The 15,685-nt window shown below is 60.6% G+C and overlaps 1 protein-coding gene across 4 annotated transcripts in view; it reads right to left on the bottom strand.

The window, feature by feature from the left end:
• The window catches only part of COL5A1 (collagen type V alpha 1 chain), a 152,474-nt gene that overhangs the window by 11,225 nt on the left and 125,564 nt on the right, over positions 1–15,685 (bottom strand). For 2 of the 4 annotated variants that reach the window (XM_072748241.1, XM_072748242.1), the window contains exons 49-64: positions 14,759–14,812; positions 13,790–13,897; positions 13,128–13,181; positions 12,795–12,848; positions 11,569–11,622; positions 10,941–10,994; positions 10,138–10,245; positions 9,983–10,036; positions 9,843–9,896; positions 8,822–8,929; positions 7,171–7,224; positions 6,376–6,411; positions 5,944–5,997; positions 5,045–5,300; positions 3,973–4,085; positions 1,324–1,392 (exon numbers count right to left, since the gene is read on the bottom strand). In XM_072748241.1, the coding sequence (XP_072604342.1) occupies positions 1,324–1,392; positions 3,973–4,085; positions 5,045–5,300; positions 5,944–5,997; positions 6,376–6,411; positions 7,171–7,224; positions 8,822–8,929; positions 9,843–9,896; positions 9,983–10,036; positions 10,138–10,245; positions 10,941–10,994; positions 11,569–11,622; positions 12,795–12,848; positions 13,128–13,181; positions 13,790–13,897; positions 14,759–14,812 (1,284 nt within the window). Of the gene's footprint in view, positions 1–1,192; positions 1,393–3,972; positions 4,086–5,044; positions 5,301–5,943; positions 5,998–6,375; positions 6,412–7,170; positions 7,225–8,821; positions 8,930–9,842; positions 9,897–9,982; positions 10,037–10,137; positions 10,246–10,940; positions 10,995–11,568; positions 11,623–12,794; positions 12,849–13,127; positions 13,182–13,789; positions 13,898–14,758; positions 14,813–15,685 lie in introns of all 4 variants that reach the window. The other 2 variants (XR_011999792.1, XM_072748240.1) reach the window with 2 other exon arrangements.

The raw sequence follows: 15,685 nt of genomic DNA, 5'->3' as shown, positions 1-15,685 counted from the left end.
CACTGCTCTGAGTGAGCACAACAGGGGCGGAGGGAGGAGGGACAGCAGGCGGAGAAGCAGGTGAGAGGCCCGTTGTCCACACGGAGAGATAAGAGGAAGCCTCCACAGACGTGGTGAGGTGAGCGCGGACTTTCAGAGTGTCTGCCAAGAGCCAGAGTGACTTGGAATCAAGGACGCGGAGAGCGTGTGACATTGTTAGCCAGGAAGTGCTTCAGGGTTTAAGAGCAAGAGGTTTTGAGAGGTGGGACAGAGCCAAGGCCAGCTGGAAGCCTCCACACTGTGAGTCCTTGGGGGATGTGGCCTCTGTGCTCCCCTGCCCCCCGTGAGGCTACAGTGCCCGCACTGTGGGCAATGGCCGGGTGGGAAGTCACGGAACTCCCAGTCTGGCTTCCGGGTGACAAAGGACCCCCTCCCAGAGCGTGTGGGGGCGGGACGACCAGATCTGAGGACATGAAGGCAGGGAGCAAAGTCAGGTGCCTGCAACATGTCCACACCCTGGACCCCTGGCCCTTTCACTTGCTAGAAAGAGGGTACGGGGCTCTGCACTATGCTCCAGGGAAGGGCCCGGACCAAACCCCTGGGACAGTCAGGGCAACACGCCCAACCATGTGGGAGCAGCCACCGGCCTCGTATGAAGGAGTCCAGATGGGCTCTGCTCTGGGCTGGTGACAGACCACCACCGCCGCTTCCTCCAAGGGATGCCAGGGTCTTTCCATGTCTGGGCCGGGTTATGGAGACTGGCTCCCCAGGAGTTGATGCGGGGACTGCCCTAGTGGCGTGGGTGTAGGACAAGCCCATGGCCAGGTGGGCCCTAAGGACGGCCCTAAGACCTGCCCACAAGGACTTCGCAAAGTAAAATCCTCTGTGTAAAACCCTGGTGTCTTTGGTCCCAAGTCCTGGCGGCGTCCTGCGGTGGCTCTGGGCGCCCTGAGCACCATGCTCCTGTCCTAGACCTGACAGGAAGAGCAGCCCCCGGCTCCATCCCCCTGCTCCATCCACCCGCTCCCAGGCTAAACAAACTCTGGTCAGGGGTGGCGGGCGTGGGCGCCGATGCGGAGTCTGGCTGTCACGTGCCGTGGAGCAGCTCTGCCAGAGGTGCCAGAGCCGGTGCGGTGCCCGGCGGCCATGAGAGCCATGCAGAGCCGCGAGCCAGGCCGTCCCGCAAGCAGGCAGCGCCCCGGTGGCCACTTACCAGGGACCCTCGCTTGTACTGACTATACCAGGTAGAAGGTTGCTCTTTGGGCCAGCGGGCCATTTTACTCTGTAAGATACGAAACGGGCGCATGTGAAGGACAACCGCGGAGACGCCAGGGGCCGCCTTACCAGTTTACCACGCTTGAATTCACTGAACCAGGAACCCGGGTTTTCTTTGGGCCAAGAAGTGATCCTGGCCTAAACATCGGGCGGGGGTGGGAGAGAAACAGAGAAGGACAGGGTTACTTCTCCCGCCGCCGCCACGAGGAGTGCTCCCCACCACCTGCAAACACGCCGCATCCCGCCCGCAGGGCCTCCTCTGAGCGCCGCGCCCCCACGTGGCCGAGGGGCTCCTTCGGAGTCGGGGTGCTCGCCCTGGGACAGGCTGGTGGCCATGATGAGGACAGGAGGAGAGCCAGGCCTTCACCCAGCAGCCTGCATTTTGGCCATTTGCGTATATCCAGCCTCTAGTACGGGGCCTGGGGCTTCATAGCTGCTGAGCGGTGGAGGGACTCCCGGGGCCGCCACCACTTAGGACAGTAAGAGACAGCACTGAGGGGCAGGAAGGACACGCGGCCACCCTCCCATCCCATCTGATTTCATTTGATGCGTGTGTCCTATGTGCCAGTGTGTGGTGGGTGGAGCCTCCCTGAAGACGCAGCGTGAAGCTGACCGTCACAGGGTCAGAGAGCATCTGTCCCCCCATGGGAGGTGAGGGCTCCCATTCAGGCGTCTGCTCTGTGCAGGGTCCAGGCACAGTTCCCCAGGACAGGCCGAGTGCAGAGCGGGCTATGGGGAGCCACTCATTGCAGGTGCAGAGCAGGGAGCACAACAGATGGGCCTCCCAGGACCCAGGGCCCCCTGTTTCACCCAGTGCTAGTCATGCACAGTGGAAAAGCAGGAGTCCGACTCCCTGTGCTGTCCCCCTGGGCTCCCCTCTGAGCTGGCCTCACACAGGGGAGACGGAAGGAAGTGGTGCCCAGCTGCCCTCTCGCCGGGGCTTCCCGACCCGCCCAGCTCAGCACTCAGATAACATGTGCTTCGGCAGGGAGCTGAAGTTAAACCCCCCCTCCTGCTGCCTGATGGGGAGGGGTCTCTATGTGCATGAGGCTGAGCCTGAGGAAGAACACGAAGCAGTGGGGGTCGCTCAGTGCCCCAGCCTGCTGTCCGCCCAGCAACACCACCAGCTGGGGCTCCGGGGGGTGCCCACTAACTCCCCAGCAGCAAGGCCACATTTCAGGGACAGAGAGCCACCAAAAGATGAGAAAATAGGGTCTTTCCACCCAAATCTCTTCCTGGGCCTCTGCCAAACAGGAGGGTCCCGAGGCTTGCAATTTTTTTTTTCTTGTTTTGAACACCAGGGCATTTGTTGCTGGGCATACAGGTTACCAAGGGTTGCAAATTTCGGGTTGAGGAGTGTGCATGTAAAACAGGGGTCACCAAACCGTGCCTGTGAGGGTGGGGCCCCTGCCCCTGTGGCCCAGCCTTCTGTCCAAGGGCCTGGAGCCCCCACAGTCACAGTGAGGTTCAGGGGTGAGGGGAGGGCGTCTCTGCACAGCACAGCTGCTTGTCGGCACTGCGGCCACTGAGGACCTGCGACCACAGGCTGCCTGGCCCCTCCGCACCCGAGCTGAAGCCTGTCTGCACAGCCGGCCGCCTGGGGGCGCATGGAGCTCTGCGCAGGCCCCACGCAGAGGGCACCGCGTCGCGGTCATCTTGCAGTTAGTTAGAGGCCTTGTCCACCTCACTGTCCTGCGCCAGAGGGGAAAGCAGCCCACGTCCATATGCCTGTCTGCACACCATCCACATGCCCATCCACATGGCCGTCCACACGCACACACATGTCCATCTGCACACCCATCCACACACCCATCCACATGCAGAGACATGCCCATCTGCACACCCATCCACACAGCTGTCCACACACACACATGCCCATCTGCACACCCATCCACACGGCCATCCACACGCACACACATGCCCATCTGCACACCCATCCACACACCTGTCCACATGCCCATCTGCACACCCATCCACACAGCCATCCACATGCACACACATGCCCATCTGCACACCCATCCACACAGCCATCCACATGCACACACATGCCCATCTGCACACCCATCCACACGCCTATCCACATGCACACACATGCCCATCTGCATACCCATTCACACACCTATCTGCACACCCATCCACCCATCCGACCACATGCACACATGCCCATCTGCACACCCATCCACATGCACACACTCACATACACACACACCAGCTTCACACCTATGTCCCCACACACATTCACTCCTGTCCCCTGCATACAAACCCCCCACCAGGTGACTGTTACCTCCCACCAAGTCTCTGTGCATCAGAACCTCACTGACCAAGATTCTGTACCGCAAGCACTTTGGACAAACACGCTGCCCTCGGAAGAGATGGGAGGAAGTGCCTAGACATCATCTGACCCCGAGAACTGAGATAAATGCCAGCCTCTAAGAGATGCATCTGGGGGACTGTGTGCTTGCCCCAAAGGTGTCCCCATGGGTGTTAGGTTGGTCTGAGGGCAGACCTGCAAGGTCAATGTAGGAAGGAGCCACACACCCAGCAGTTGAAATCCCAACCTGGGGCTGGCAGGTGGAAGCCCTCCCAGGAGCCAGCCGTCCCCTCACCAGCCATAGCACCAGGCTACGCCAATTCTGTCCCACGCCTTGGGTCTGCCCCCGGGGGGAGAAACCTCAACTCTGACCCCAGCACTGCTGTGAGGGGAAGGCAGGCACTCACCCCCTCGGACTTCTTGTCGGGGAAGACGCACGTTGCCCCTCCAGCTGTGAAGTTGCAGTAAACTTTGAAGGAGTCCCGGGAGCATCCCTGGTTAGGATCCACCCAGTATTCACCTGCAAGGCAGACAGGGAGCGGATTCGTCAGCTGCTCCCTGTGTGGTTCCAGAAGGAGCCACATGCCGTCAGCTCAGCAGGTAAGACACAGGGCCAGGCCCACAGGCCACCAGTGTGGGCCACCCCCAGGTCTGCCCAGTGCCCTTGCTGCATCCACACAGAGACATGACAGTCCCGTCCCTGGGTCTGCCCAGTGCCCTTGTTGCATCCACACAAAGATATGACCGTCCCAGTCCCATCCCTGAGAACCCAGCTGGAGGGTGAAACCCCTGGAGCCCCTGCTCTGGCTGGCAGTGGAGGGTGGCCCAGCTGCCTCAGCAGGGAGACAGGAATGCAGAGGGGCTGTGGGTGGAGCTAGGAAATTCACATACTCGGGATGAGAGAGGCCTGGGAGCCCCTCAGGTCTCGAGGACAGACACCCACACTTCCCAGGGGCAACAGCCGGCTAAGGGGCTGGATCTTTCAACAGGAGGCCTCAGAGGACAGGAGGATAGGAACGAGACGGGCTTTGATAGAGGGCTGTCCCAAGGAGCGCCCTGATACTGACGTTAGCACAGGTATAACCTGACCCTGACGACAACCCCGATGTCGGGCATGCCCTGCTGAGCAAGTAACACACTGTCTCTTCCACTCTGTCCTCTGGGAGGACCCTCTCCGTGGAAGGCTGACCCGAGGCCCAGGGTCACAGCTTACACACAAGACAGTGGCTATGACCGGACTAGGACCGCCCTCCGTGTCACCTCAAAGCCTTGCCCTCCTTCCCTCCTCCTAGGACCGGGCCATGTTCTGCGCTGCCTCCATCAGGTTCAGGGGGAGATGCCCAGGTGGCCGCATGCTGCCCAGATGGGGACACAGAGGCTGTGTCTGTCCTGCTGCCTGGGCAGCCCTGTCATTGCCCCCTCCCACCCACTGTGAGCCCCGCGGGCCTCCCCCACTGCCCTGCACGCGGCCACCCCTACCGTCTGGGAAGTCGGGGTGACAGAGCTGCAGGTCCTTGCAGGTGCGGGCAGGGTTCTGCTGCGTGCCCAGGGGCCGCTTCATCTGCTCTATCTCCAGCTTCAGGGAGTTGAGCGAGCCGAAGATTTCCTCCATGCCGTCTGCATAGTCCACATAGCTCTCGCCAGCCCCGTCATCCAGCAGCTGGCTGGCGTCAATGTTCCGCCGGGTCCTGGATGCCTGGATTGGCAGGGGCTGGATGACCTCGCCAGGGGGACCCTGTGTGTGGAAGGACCCGGTGGGTGTTGGTGGGAGCAGTGCCCGGGCAGCCGGAGCCCCACGTCCTGGTTGCAGACACCTGTCCCCCTCAGCATGCTTCTCCTCTCTCTCTGTTGCTCCTGAGCATTGCACACCTGTCCCCACTGCCGGGCCTCACCTACACGCACACCCCCCTCCTCCCGGCCGCGGCCTGGGGTTCTAGCCTCAGCTGGACTCAAAGCAACTAGCTCTCCACTCGCCCCTGCAGCCCAGCCTAGGGCTGTGTATGGTGGTGCCACACAAATGCCTGTGGGTGTAGGAGCCCAAGCCAAGGATGGAGATAGGCATCGAGAGGCTGCTCACTCAACTGGGGGGGATGCATGGAGTGAGCGCGCCCCGCAATCTGGCTCATCATGGCCCCTGCCCAACTGCTGGGGGCCTTGGTGGGTGCTGCCCTCTGTCACACCCACACAGGTGCCCACGCACACAGATACCCCCATGTGCACTCTCCCCACCACTGTGGCCAACCAGGCCTCCCAGGGAGAGGCATGTGGACACCTTCCGCAAAGTCCTGGAAGGTATATAGCACACACAATGCTCCCATGACTGTCTCAGCACCAGGAGAGCCACCAGTCCCACTTTCAAGTCTTTGAAGGCTACTCACCGGTGGGCCAGGGGGTCCTGGGTGGCCAGCCTCACCCTTCGGGCCAGTGGGACCCTGGGAGAGAAAGAGGGAACCGACCTTGATTACAGAGGCCTGATGTGACTTAAACCTGCTTTGTACTCTAGGATGATCCCCCAATGCCTGCACAGACACGGCGAGGGGCCACGTCTACTGCGCCAGGGGGAGGATGGCAGGGACCCTCCCGTCCCCAGGCCCAGATGCAAGAGGCTGATGCCCCACATGGAAACCTCAGGGGCACCATCCTGCTAAGGTGAGAGCGTCTGCAGCAACCGTGGCTGGGGATGGGCTCAGGACGGTTGGCGCTGGAGAAGCATGAAGATGGTGCCATCGCCGGTCGGTCAAGGGGGCAAAGGGGACCCAGGGTGGCTGTCATCCAGGGCAGAGGGGCCATCAGGGGTGCACACCACTTACCGAGGAGCCCTTAGCACCTTTTGGCCCAGGAGGACCCTGCAGAGAGTAGGGGACAGAGCATCAGTGTGCAGACAGCCCTTCACCTCCGGGTGCCCACCCCGCCCCACGCTCCTGCTCAGGCCTGGCTGGCTCTTCACCTCCAGCCTGCACCCGAGCCCCCTTTCTTAGGAGTCCATGCTTGCACCTGCTTGACAGGGTAGGGGGTATGACTGGCGCTCAGCCACATGGAGGCAGAGAAGGGTCCTGTCCCATTCAACCCCAGTTATTCTGACCCCCACCCCCACCGCAGTAGGGAACCGGTTAGGCCTCGAGAGTTAGGAGAGCAGGGTGTCGGGTCTCATGGCCTCACCTTGGCCTTGCAGACCCAGGCCCAGGTCCAGGAGGGGCAAGTGGAGGCTCCCGGCCCTGGGGGACGGCTCTGGAGCTGGGTGGCCCAGCAACATGGGGGCTGCCCTATGGATGGTCCCCAGCCCCTCTTGTCTGGGCCAGGCCATCCTACAGACTCATGGGGACAACTCTCCTCACCTGGCCCAGCATATCCCTGATCCCTGAAATGCTTGCCTCCCCTCCTGAAACCAGGGCCCAGAGATGCCTCTTCCTAGCTTCTGTCACCCAGGGCCCTGATGTGGAGGTGATGGGCAAACCCACCCTGGGCCCAGCATCCCCTCGGTGCTGGGCCCCAACCCGGGGGCTCCTGACCATCCCATAACCCTCCCACCACGCCAAGGCCCACAGCCTGGGCTCGTCTGCCTCCCCAGTGCGACCCAGAGCCACCCACCCCTCCCAGATACACACCGGCAAGCCGGGAGGGCCGGGGGGGCCGATCGGGCCTGAAGGACCAGTGATGCCCTGAAAAGGAGCAGAAAACACAGTTGGAGCATCATATGGGGAGGGTCACAGACGCACACGCCTGCCGAGTGCCCCGGCTCTCCAGTGACGTGGTCTTTCCCCGAGCAGACACCCTCCGATGAGAGGCCGGCTGCCTCGATGGGGAGCCATCTCTCCTTGCAGGACCTGCTGGGGCCCAAACGTGCGCCAGGACACTGAGCACCCCTGCCTGGCTGCCTGGGCCAGGCTGGGAATCTGGTGTCTCCAGGGCCACGGGGAGGGGACTTCTGCCATCATCCCCTCTAACATCCTGATTTGAAATACAGAAGCTCCACGCCCAGCGCCCGGCTTGGGACCACCCCACCCCCCGCCTCCCTCACCCCTGCACGGGCCCTGGGGTCAAGGGCATCAGGGTCCTAAGGCCCTGTGTGTGTCGCCCACCCTGCCCAGCCTCTCCACATGCTCTGCTCCACACGGAGCTCACAGCCTCTGAGCAGACCCTCGCTCGGTCCACACAGGCCCAGCCAGCCCATGCGCCAGAGACTCGCTAGCTTTAGCACCAAGCATCCTGCTGTGGAAGGGCGCCCTAAGCTCATTTCACCTGGAACCCCGATTCCACACGACCTTCCCACTGGGGCTTAAGTGACAGCGGGGGCAGAGGGAGGCTGAGAGCGAGTGACCCCCACCCTGCACTCCCCACCCCTACCCCAGAGGAACTGGGGCAGCTCATCATGGTCAGAATCTGAGAGATTCTCAAGCAGGCACCTCCCTGCAGGGATGGTGGCGAGGGCATGGACAGGTGCTTTGGTGGTGGAGCCCCGGACATCTTCCTAATTTTCGAGGTCACCAGGCTACCAGGCCCTGGACTACACTACTTAGGAGAGATGGTCAGCGCCATGGGGAGAGCAGTGCAGTGGTGGATGAAGCAGGGTTCCCAAGGATGCCATCCTACAACCATCAGGGGCCCAGTGAGGGTCCTACTTCATCCCCTGCCTCCCTGGCTCTGCCCCATGAGTCCCATCCCCTTGCAGGTCAGGTGTGGGCCAAGGGGTGCGGAGCCAAGGGCCTTGCACACCTTGGGAAGCAGTGACCTGTACCTGGGATGCTGCCCTCACGTGGGGAAGGGCATAGATGCAGTAGGCCTGCCACATGCCCTCGCCCGCCTCCACGGCACACGTGGCCCTGCCCCTGACCACAGAGTCACTTCAGTGGCTGGCTGTGCAGGGCAGGGAAGAACCCTCTGGCTAGGGTTTGCAGTGCTGGGTAGGTCTGGGGCCAGGCGTGCCCATCGTGGTCAGGGAGCAGGTGCTGCCCTGCATGCCTGGCACACACGGTTAGGCCTCACCAGTGACCTGGGCAGTCAGCTGGGTAAGAGGCCCTTGCTTGGCCATCAGGTGAACTGCTGAGGGAGCAAGAGGCTGGCAGCCAGTCAGGGCCACACTTGCGTCCCAGCCCCCTGTGCCCTGGGTGAGTCGTCCCCTCTGCCATTCCCATCCAGGTATGGTAGACGTGAGGACATCCTTCCAGCTCTAACTGGCCCAAGGCCAGGTCCTCAGATGCTTCTCACCACCCGTTGAGGAGCCGCGCTGGGGTGTGGTGGGGGCACCTCCTCACGTACCTGTTCTCCCTTGGGGCCAGAGGAGCCCTGGGGGCCAGGGAGACCACGGTCACCCTTTTCACCCTGTTCACCCGGAGGTCCGATGAGTCCGATCAAGCCTGGATGACCCTGTTGACGAATAAAGGCAGGAAGGGGCGCTCACTGTGGCTGTGCCTCATCGCCAACCTCGTGTGCTGGCTGGACATGGCAGGGGTCCCTGACAAGGGAAGCCATGGGGTCACCAGCCACACGTCCTGGCAGAGGACCCAGCTGACAGGCAGGCCAAGTGACAAGACAGCAGGTGTGACACAGCTGGCCTTCTGTAGATGTCCTAGCCAAAGAGGTGGGAAGACACAAATCCAGACACAGACCAAAGTGGTAACAGGGTGTTTTCCTGAGTGATATTTGCATGGGTCTCATATGCAACATCTGGTTTTTGTACAGCCAATGTGTGCACAGAAACATCCACAGACTTCAGTGAAGTTACAGAGGATTAGAGATACTATAATAATTTTTTATGGATTTTTTGGGGGGGAGGCAATAAAAACTCTCTACATAAGTTTCCATGTGTTTGTTTTACATGAGCCCATAGAAAGGCTCTAGAAGGGTTTTTTTCCAGCTTTCTTACTTCACAGGCTCAGTGGTGACAGGCATGGGCTAGAAAAGAAAGAGTCCCCAGTCCTTCAGATGCAACTGTCTGGTTTGTGTGTGTGCTTTACATTTGTGAATTAATCGGCTTGAGCAGAAAAAAAAAACCTCAACTAGAAAAAGCAAACAGGCTTTGCCATGCTGGGTGGTCTCGGCCCTCTCCCTGTGCGAGGCATTCTGGACTGCTGTCCACTCCTCAGACCCTGGACACCCCTCCACCGAGACCTCCACATGGGCCTCCAGGGTCCCTCACAGCACAGGCCGGTTGGGTTTCCCAGCCACCCAGGACCCGTCCCCAGCTTGCACCTGCCAGATGACTGGCTGATAGTTTGATATCCCACGTGTTTGAGGGGCCCCGAGCTACAGCCTCAGAGGCCCCTGAGTCCCATCTTACCTTTTCCCCTTTGGGGCCAGAATCTCCTTTGAGGCCGGGGAGTCCTGGGGGTCCCTGCAGGAGGGGGCAGAGGGATCAGAGTTCTCCTCCCCAACTCCACCCTCCACCACTGCCTGGAGCCCCTTGGGGTCATCACTCACCATGGGGCCAGGGGGGCCGTCGGGGCCTGGGGAGCCCGGGAGACCTTGCTCACCCTGAAACACAACAGGCCCTCAGCAGGAGCCCCACAGGGCCCGTCCCTGTGCCCACGCCCCTCCCCTGCAGCTGCCCCGCTCCCTGGCCCCCATCCACTCACCACAGGGCCCGGGATCCCTCGCAGGCCATCAGGCCCAGGCTTCCCAGGGGCCCCCTGGGGGCCAATGGGGCCAGTCTTCCCAGGAGGGCCTTCCAAGCCGGCTTCCCCCTGTAGGTGCAAGGACACAGATGCTAGAGGCCAGATCACTCTGGCCCAGGACCACTGCTCAGAGAGCCCCAGATGCCCCCAGATCACTGAGATGGCCCCAAATTCTCCACATTCTTTATGGGAGCTGTCCTGACCAATTCTCCATCCCTCTAATTTCCTCAGCCAGCTGAGCTCCCCAGTCTCTGGCAATCTCAGCTGTTCCGGCCAGGCCTGCACTCACGGTGGACACGGCCACCATTCCTGGGCTGGCGTGGGGCTGGACGGCTCCTGCCATTGCCTCTGCTCCCAATGGGATGGCTCCAGGAGGCAGGCAGAGGTAGCAGCATCACAGGGAGCAGTCCCTCGAGGGCCCCAGGCACCAGGCTGCAAGCCAGCCGCAAGACACGGGCCCCTCAGTGGGCATGGCTCGGGGGCAGTGGCCACGTGGCCAGGTCAAGCACCAGGTTGAGTGCACCAGCACCCGTTCCCCACCCTCAGGCTGGAGGGGTTGACAGCCTGTGCACCCTGGGGCATGCCAGCTGCCGCCCTCCTGGTTTGCAGTGAGAGCCGGGCCTCCCCCTGAGCCGCCTCCCACTCCCTGCTGCCTCTGTGGCTCTCCTATATGCACACATCTCCGCTTCCCACCCAACCCGGCCAACATGCAAGCCTCTCTTCCGGAAGCTCCGCAGTCACAGCTGGGCAGGGAAGCACGTTACCTTGGCTCCCTTCTCTCCCTGTCTGCCTTCGGGGCCTGCGGGGCCTGGGGGACCCTGGAACAGAGCAAGGGAAAAACACGTGAGGAGCTGCTTGCAGACGCCAGAGCGATGAGCTCAGTGTCGGGAGGAGAAGCCCAGGCTGGAGGGGCAGGCAGGGAGGACATGGAGGGGGCTCCCAGACCCCTGGCCAGCAAGGACCAGGCCCTCAGAGTGAGTCTCAGGGACCCCAGCCCTGGGAGGGGCCTCCGGGTTAGTCCAAGTGCTGGGGCCCCTCTCCTGGTCACATGCCACACAGGCCACTGCACTGCAGCACCAGCAAAGGCTAAGAATTCAACACGCAGAAAAGCACCATTCGGCCCTTTGGTTCTGATTTTCAGGAAAGGTGTGAGCCGGAGGGCGAGGCGTTTTCCGGCTCTGTAGGTGTCTTTTCCCCACAGCGGGAATTACTGATGGCATCTTGGCCTCGCCTCCATGCAGGGGGCCATGGACCTGGCGGGTGTGGGGCCTGAGGATGTGGCAGGGCTGGAGCTCACACCACAGATGGCAGCATCTTCCCTACCAGGGCCACCCAGAGCTTGCGGGGCTGATGAGGGCTGGGTGGCCAAGGGCAGCAGGCAGGATCATTTACCCTTTTTCCTGGAGGCCCAGACGGTCCTGGTTCGCCAGTGGGGCCTGGAGATCCCTAGTGTCGGGGAAAGAACACAGAATTCGGGAATTAGGGCAGGTCAGACAGCAGCACGGCAGGTCTGTGCTGGCGTGAGGCTGACCAAACACACATTTCCCCCCGTGTACTGTCCTGGGCCAGTGCTGAGGCTGTCTCTCTTGTCCCAGGTCGGGGGGGAGCTACTGCCGCAAGAAGTCCCAGGTGAAATCATCCTGTACCTGACCTCTGCCCTCAACGCAGCTGTGGGGCAGTGTGGGGAGTCCTGGCTCATAGTACCCGTGCTGCCACGTTTTATTTTATTTTTTTTAAAGATCTATTTATTTATTTGAGAGAGGGCATGTGAGAATGCGTGCATGAGTAGGGGTCAGGGCAGAGGGAGCATCTCCAGCAGGCTCCTCATTGAGTGTGGAGCCCGACACGAGGTTTGAACCCAGAACCCTGAGATCACACCTGAGCTGAAACCCAGAGATGGACGCTTACCCAACTGAGTCATGGGCCCCCCAAGCTGTCACATTTTCAAAGAGCACTTTCCCAGCACATAGCCATTATGTTGGCTATGCGGGGAGCTGGCTCCGTCCACACCACCTTCTGCAGACACCCCCTTCTACAGAAGAGGACCTGAGGCACGAGGAGGATGAGGGTCATCCCAAGTCACGGGCCAGGGGGCCGGGGTCCTCGGGCATCTTTCAGGGGACTTGGCCTCAGAGCTGGGCCCTTGAGCTTTCTTTGCTTCTGCTCATCTAACACCAGTGACACTAGCCAGGGCCTGAGGGCAGGAAACCTCCAGCAGCTGTCTACCCGGCTGGTGCAGAGTGAGCAATGTCGCAGAAACTCAGTGTCGGATGCGAGAGGTAAGGCCTGGTGTGATCTCAGCCCAAGGGTTGGCCTGGGCGGAGCCCTTTGGAGGAGGGCACCGGCCTGATCAGGCAGGAATAAGGCCTGACCTTCATGGTAGGCTTGGGCAGTCACGGACTCTGTGGCGGTGAGTCCTGAACCACTGGTACACCTGTCCCTGGCCTCTAACAGCGCAGGGAGCTCACGGTCCTGTCACTGTTCAGAATTGATCCTACAAGCTTACCGGGCTTGGGTTTTTCTAAGAAATGAACAAAGCAATTTGCAAAACACAAGAGTGCCCAACACCTTCCAGCAAGAAGCCGTGTGGGATCCCTGGAAGTCATGAGTGGACTCACCGTTTGTCCGGCCTCACCGTCGTCCCCTTTGTCACCAGGGGGGCCATCTTGACCCTGTGGGAACAAAACCGAGTTCCTTCTGCCTCCTGCTGGCACCTGAGTCACACGCCAACGCCCACCATGTCCCTAGTTCCTGCCCTAGAATCCAAGTCAACCTGGGCAGCACAGGTACGCTGTGGGAACATGCTCTCTCCACCTGACCATCAGGGGTGCCATTTGGGAAAGCACTGGGCCCCGAAGAGAATTCATAGAAGACAACCAGAAAGAATCAGGGTTGGCAAAGGCAGGTGGAGGGCCTGGGAGTTTGGGGGCTTGGCAGCCCGGGACACCTACCGCGGGGCCAGGCTCTCCAGGGGGACCAGGATCTCCAGGGAAACCAACAGGGCCCTGAAAGAAACAAAAAACAGGCACATTGGCCCTCAGCAATCGAGCTGCTGCTGCTGCACCCCTACACCCCTGCCTCACCCAGCCTCTACAACACTCCTGGTCCTGACACCAGGTGGGCACCCGATGGCCCAGAAGCCCTCTGGAGAGCACCGTGCCATCCCAGCCACACCACACCAAGCCAGACGGGCTCAGCGCTCCACTCTCAAGGCACGCAGAGGACAGGTGCCATGCCAACTCCTGCTCCCAGAGCTTCAGGCTGAGCCGGAACTTAGACCTGTAGGCTTCTAGAACGTGCCACGTAGAACCTCCTCCCAGGGCCAAGCCAGGGCAGGCCATGGGAAGGCAGCATCCAGAGAGGCCGCCGTTCACACAATGCATCTCAGCAAGCTCCCGGGGTACTCACAGGAGCCCCCAAAGCCTCACACCCCACACCTCCTACCCTCACGGCGCTGGCTTGGCAGCTGGTGTGAAAACCTCTAAACTTTAGAGATGTTACTCCAAGCCCCATAACAGTCAGAAGGCTTTAGTGCATGGCCAGTGGGAGTGAGAATAACCCAACACAGAGCCCCCAGAGTTTCATGGTGCTGGCGCATCTCAGAGCTACTCACGGGGCTGCCTTTAGGACCATCGTCCCCAGGAGGGCCTTTGGGTCCAGGGGGTCCAGCTGCACCAGAAGGGCCCGACTCGCCCTTCTCACCCCTTTCTCCTTTGGGTCCCTGGAGGGAAAGGCCAATGTCAATGTCCTCAGAGCAGGCCTCCAGTGTGCCCCCTCGTTGGCATGCATGGGATAGTGCATGCTCTGACGAGGCCACAGGCTGGGCCAGGTGGGGACTGGCAGGTGCTCGTGCTCCCGGGCCCTCAGCAGCTCCCCATGTGGTCTGGCCCAGCCAGCACCACGAGACAGGCCTGAGGAGCCCACTGGCTTACAGGGCCTTCGGAGACAACACTCAGCTTCTAGGTGGGAGGGGCTGCGGGGACTCAGGCCACCTGGCCACCCCCCAGTTTGCAGGTGGAGGGAGCAGCTAGAGGCCCAGGAGACCTCTGTCCACGGGTCATATTTCTTGGGCCCAAGACCCTGGTAAGAATGCCCTTCTGACCTGCAAAGGTCAGGATACTCCAGGTCTGGGCTGATGAGGAGACAATTGCCCCCACATCATGGCAGCCCAGGAGCAGGTCTGGAATACCACAGACAGCAGAGCAACTCACAGTCTTGGCTCATGGGTGTTTATGGCACTCACACCTGCGTGCATGTGTAAATGTGTGTGCACATACACACAGGCATGCTCACATACACACATGCACACACTTGTACTTGCACACATGCATGCAGTCACACACCCAGGCATGCTCGCACACGTATACACTCACACTTGCACACAGGCTCAAATGTGTGCACACACAGACACACACACTTGCTCACTCCCCATCTCACTCCCTCGTGTTACAGTAACTCCATGAGTTAAACATGAGGGGAGACGTGGCTCCCATCTCATGGATGAGAAAACTGAGGTAGAGTGTGTGCTTCCCACCCTACAGAGGTCCATGGTGGTGACCTCCCGCCCTGCGAGCCCACTCACCGGGGGGCCCCCTTCGCCAGGCAGGCCAGGCTCTCCAGCTTCACCAGGTTCACCCTAAGGAGGAAACATGACATGGTTATGGCAGCATGGAGATCAGTGGCCCAAGCTCCAAGCACTTAGCAAATCCTCCTGCCGTCGGGCCCTAGAGGTGGGGAGCCCAGGATGAGAGCATCCACTGCACTCTGACAGCCCCTGGGGCTCCATGTCACATCCACATCAGGGTAAGTGATGCCAGCGGGCTGTGATGGTCACACGAAGGAGGTGACCACAGTACACGGAATGTCATGGATGGTGCTCTGAGCAAGTTATGGGGGACAATCACAAGAAGCCAGTGGGAGGGCTGGGAGGACCACACAGGAGGGACGGGCCAGGCAAACACAGAGAGCAGAGGGTACTGGGCTGCCCGGTGGGGGCAGGAAACCCAGAAGGAGGACACCTCTAAGAAGAAGCAGGGCATCATTAATCTATGGTGGTAGCAGGATACATTTGTCTGTAATTCTCGTATCATAAAAAATGACCAGCCATGGAGGACTTCTTCCAATTTAACAGGCTGACATCAGAAAGCTGTGAAAACTGTACAGGGAATGCCAGTGAATGGAAGCACATTGGTTTCATTCCTCTTATCCCAAGGAGGTAGGGTCATGCTCACAGGCACTGCAGTGGAGGCCTGCCCACCGCACACATGCATGTACAGGCATGCACACACGTGTGCACACACAGAAGCCCGCCATGCTCATGGAGGCATCCCCAGGACCCACACCCTAGAATGAATCAGATCATATGGGGACCCTAGACTTTGAGAGGACGGAATTGACCATGAAGGGAACGGTCAATGGAGCCACCCTAGTACTTCCAGGGATGAAGTAGACCCATCAGCCAGGTCATGGAGAAGGGGCAGGGCCAGTTCTGCTGGTTGGGTGTATGGCT

The sequence above is a fragment of the Vulpes vulpes genome, chromosome 2 (genome assembly GCF_048418805.1).
Source record: "Vulpes vulpes isolate BD-2025 chromosome 2, VulVul3, whole genome shotgun sequence".
In the NCBI taxonomy this organism is placed as follows: Eukaryota; Metazoa; Chordata; class Mammalia; order Carnivora; family Canidae; genus Vulpes; species Vulpes vulpes.
Note: the sequence above shows the minus strand (reverse complement) of the source record. Positions and strands in the feature narration are given on the sequence as shown.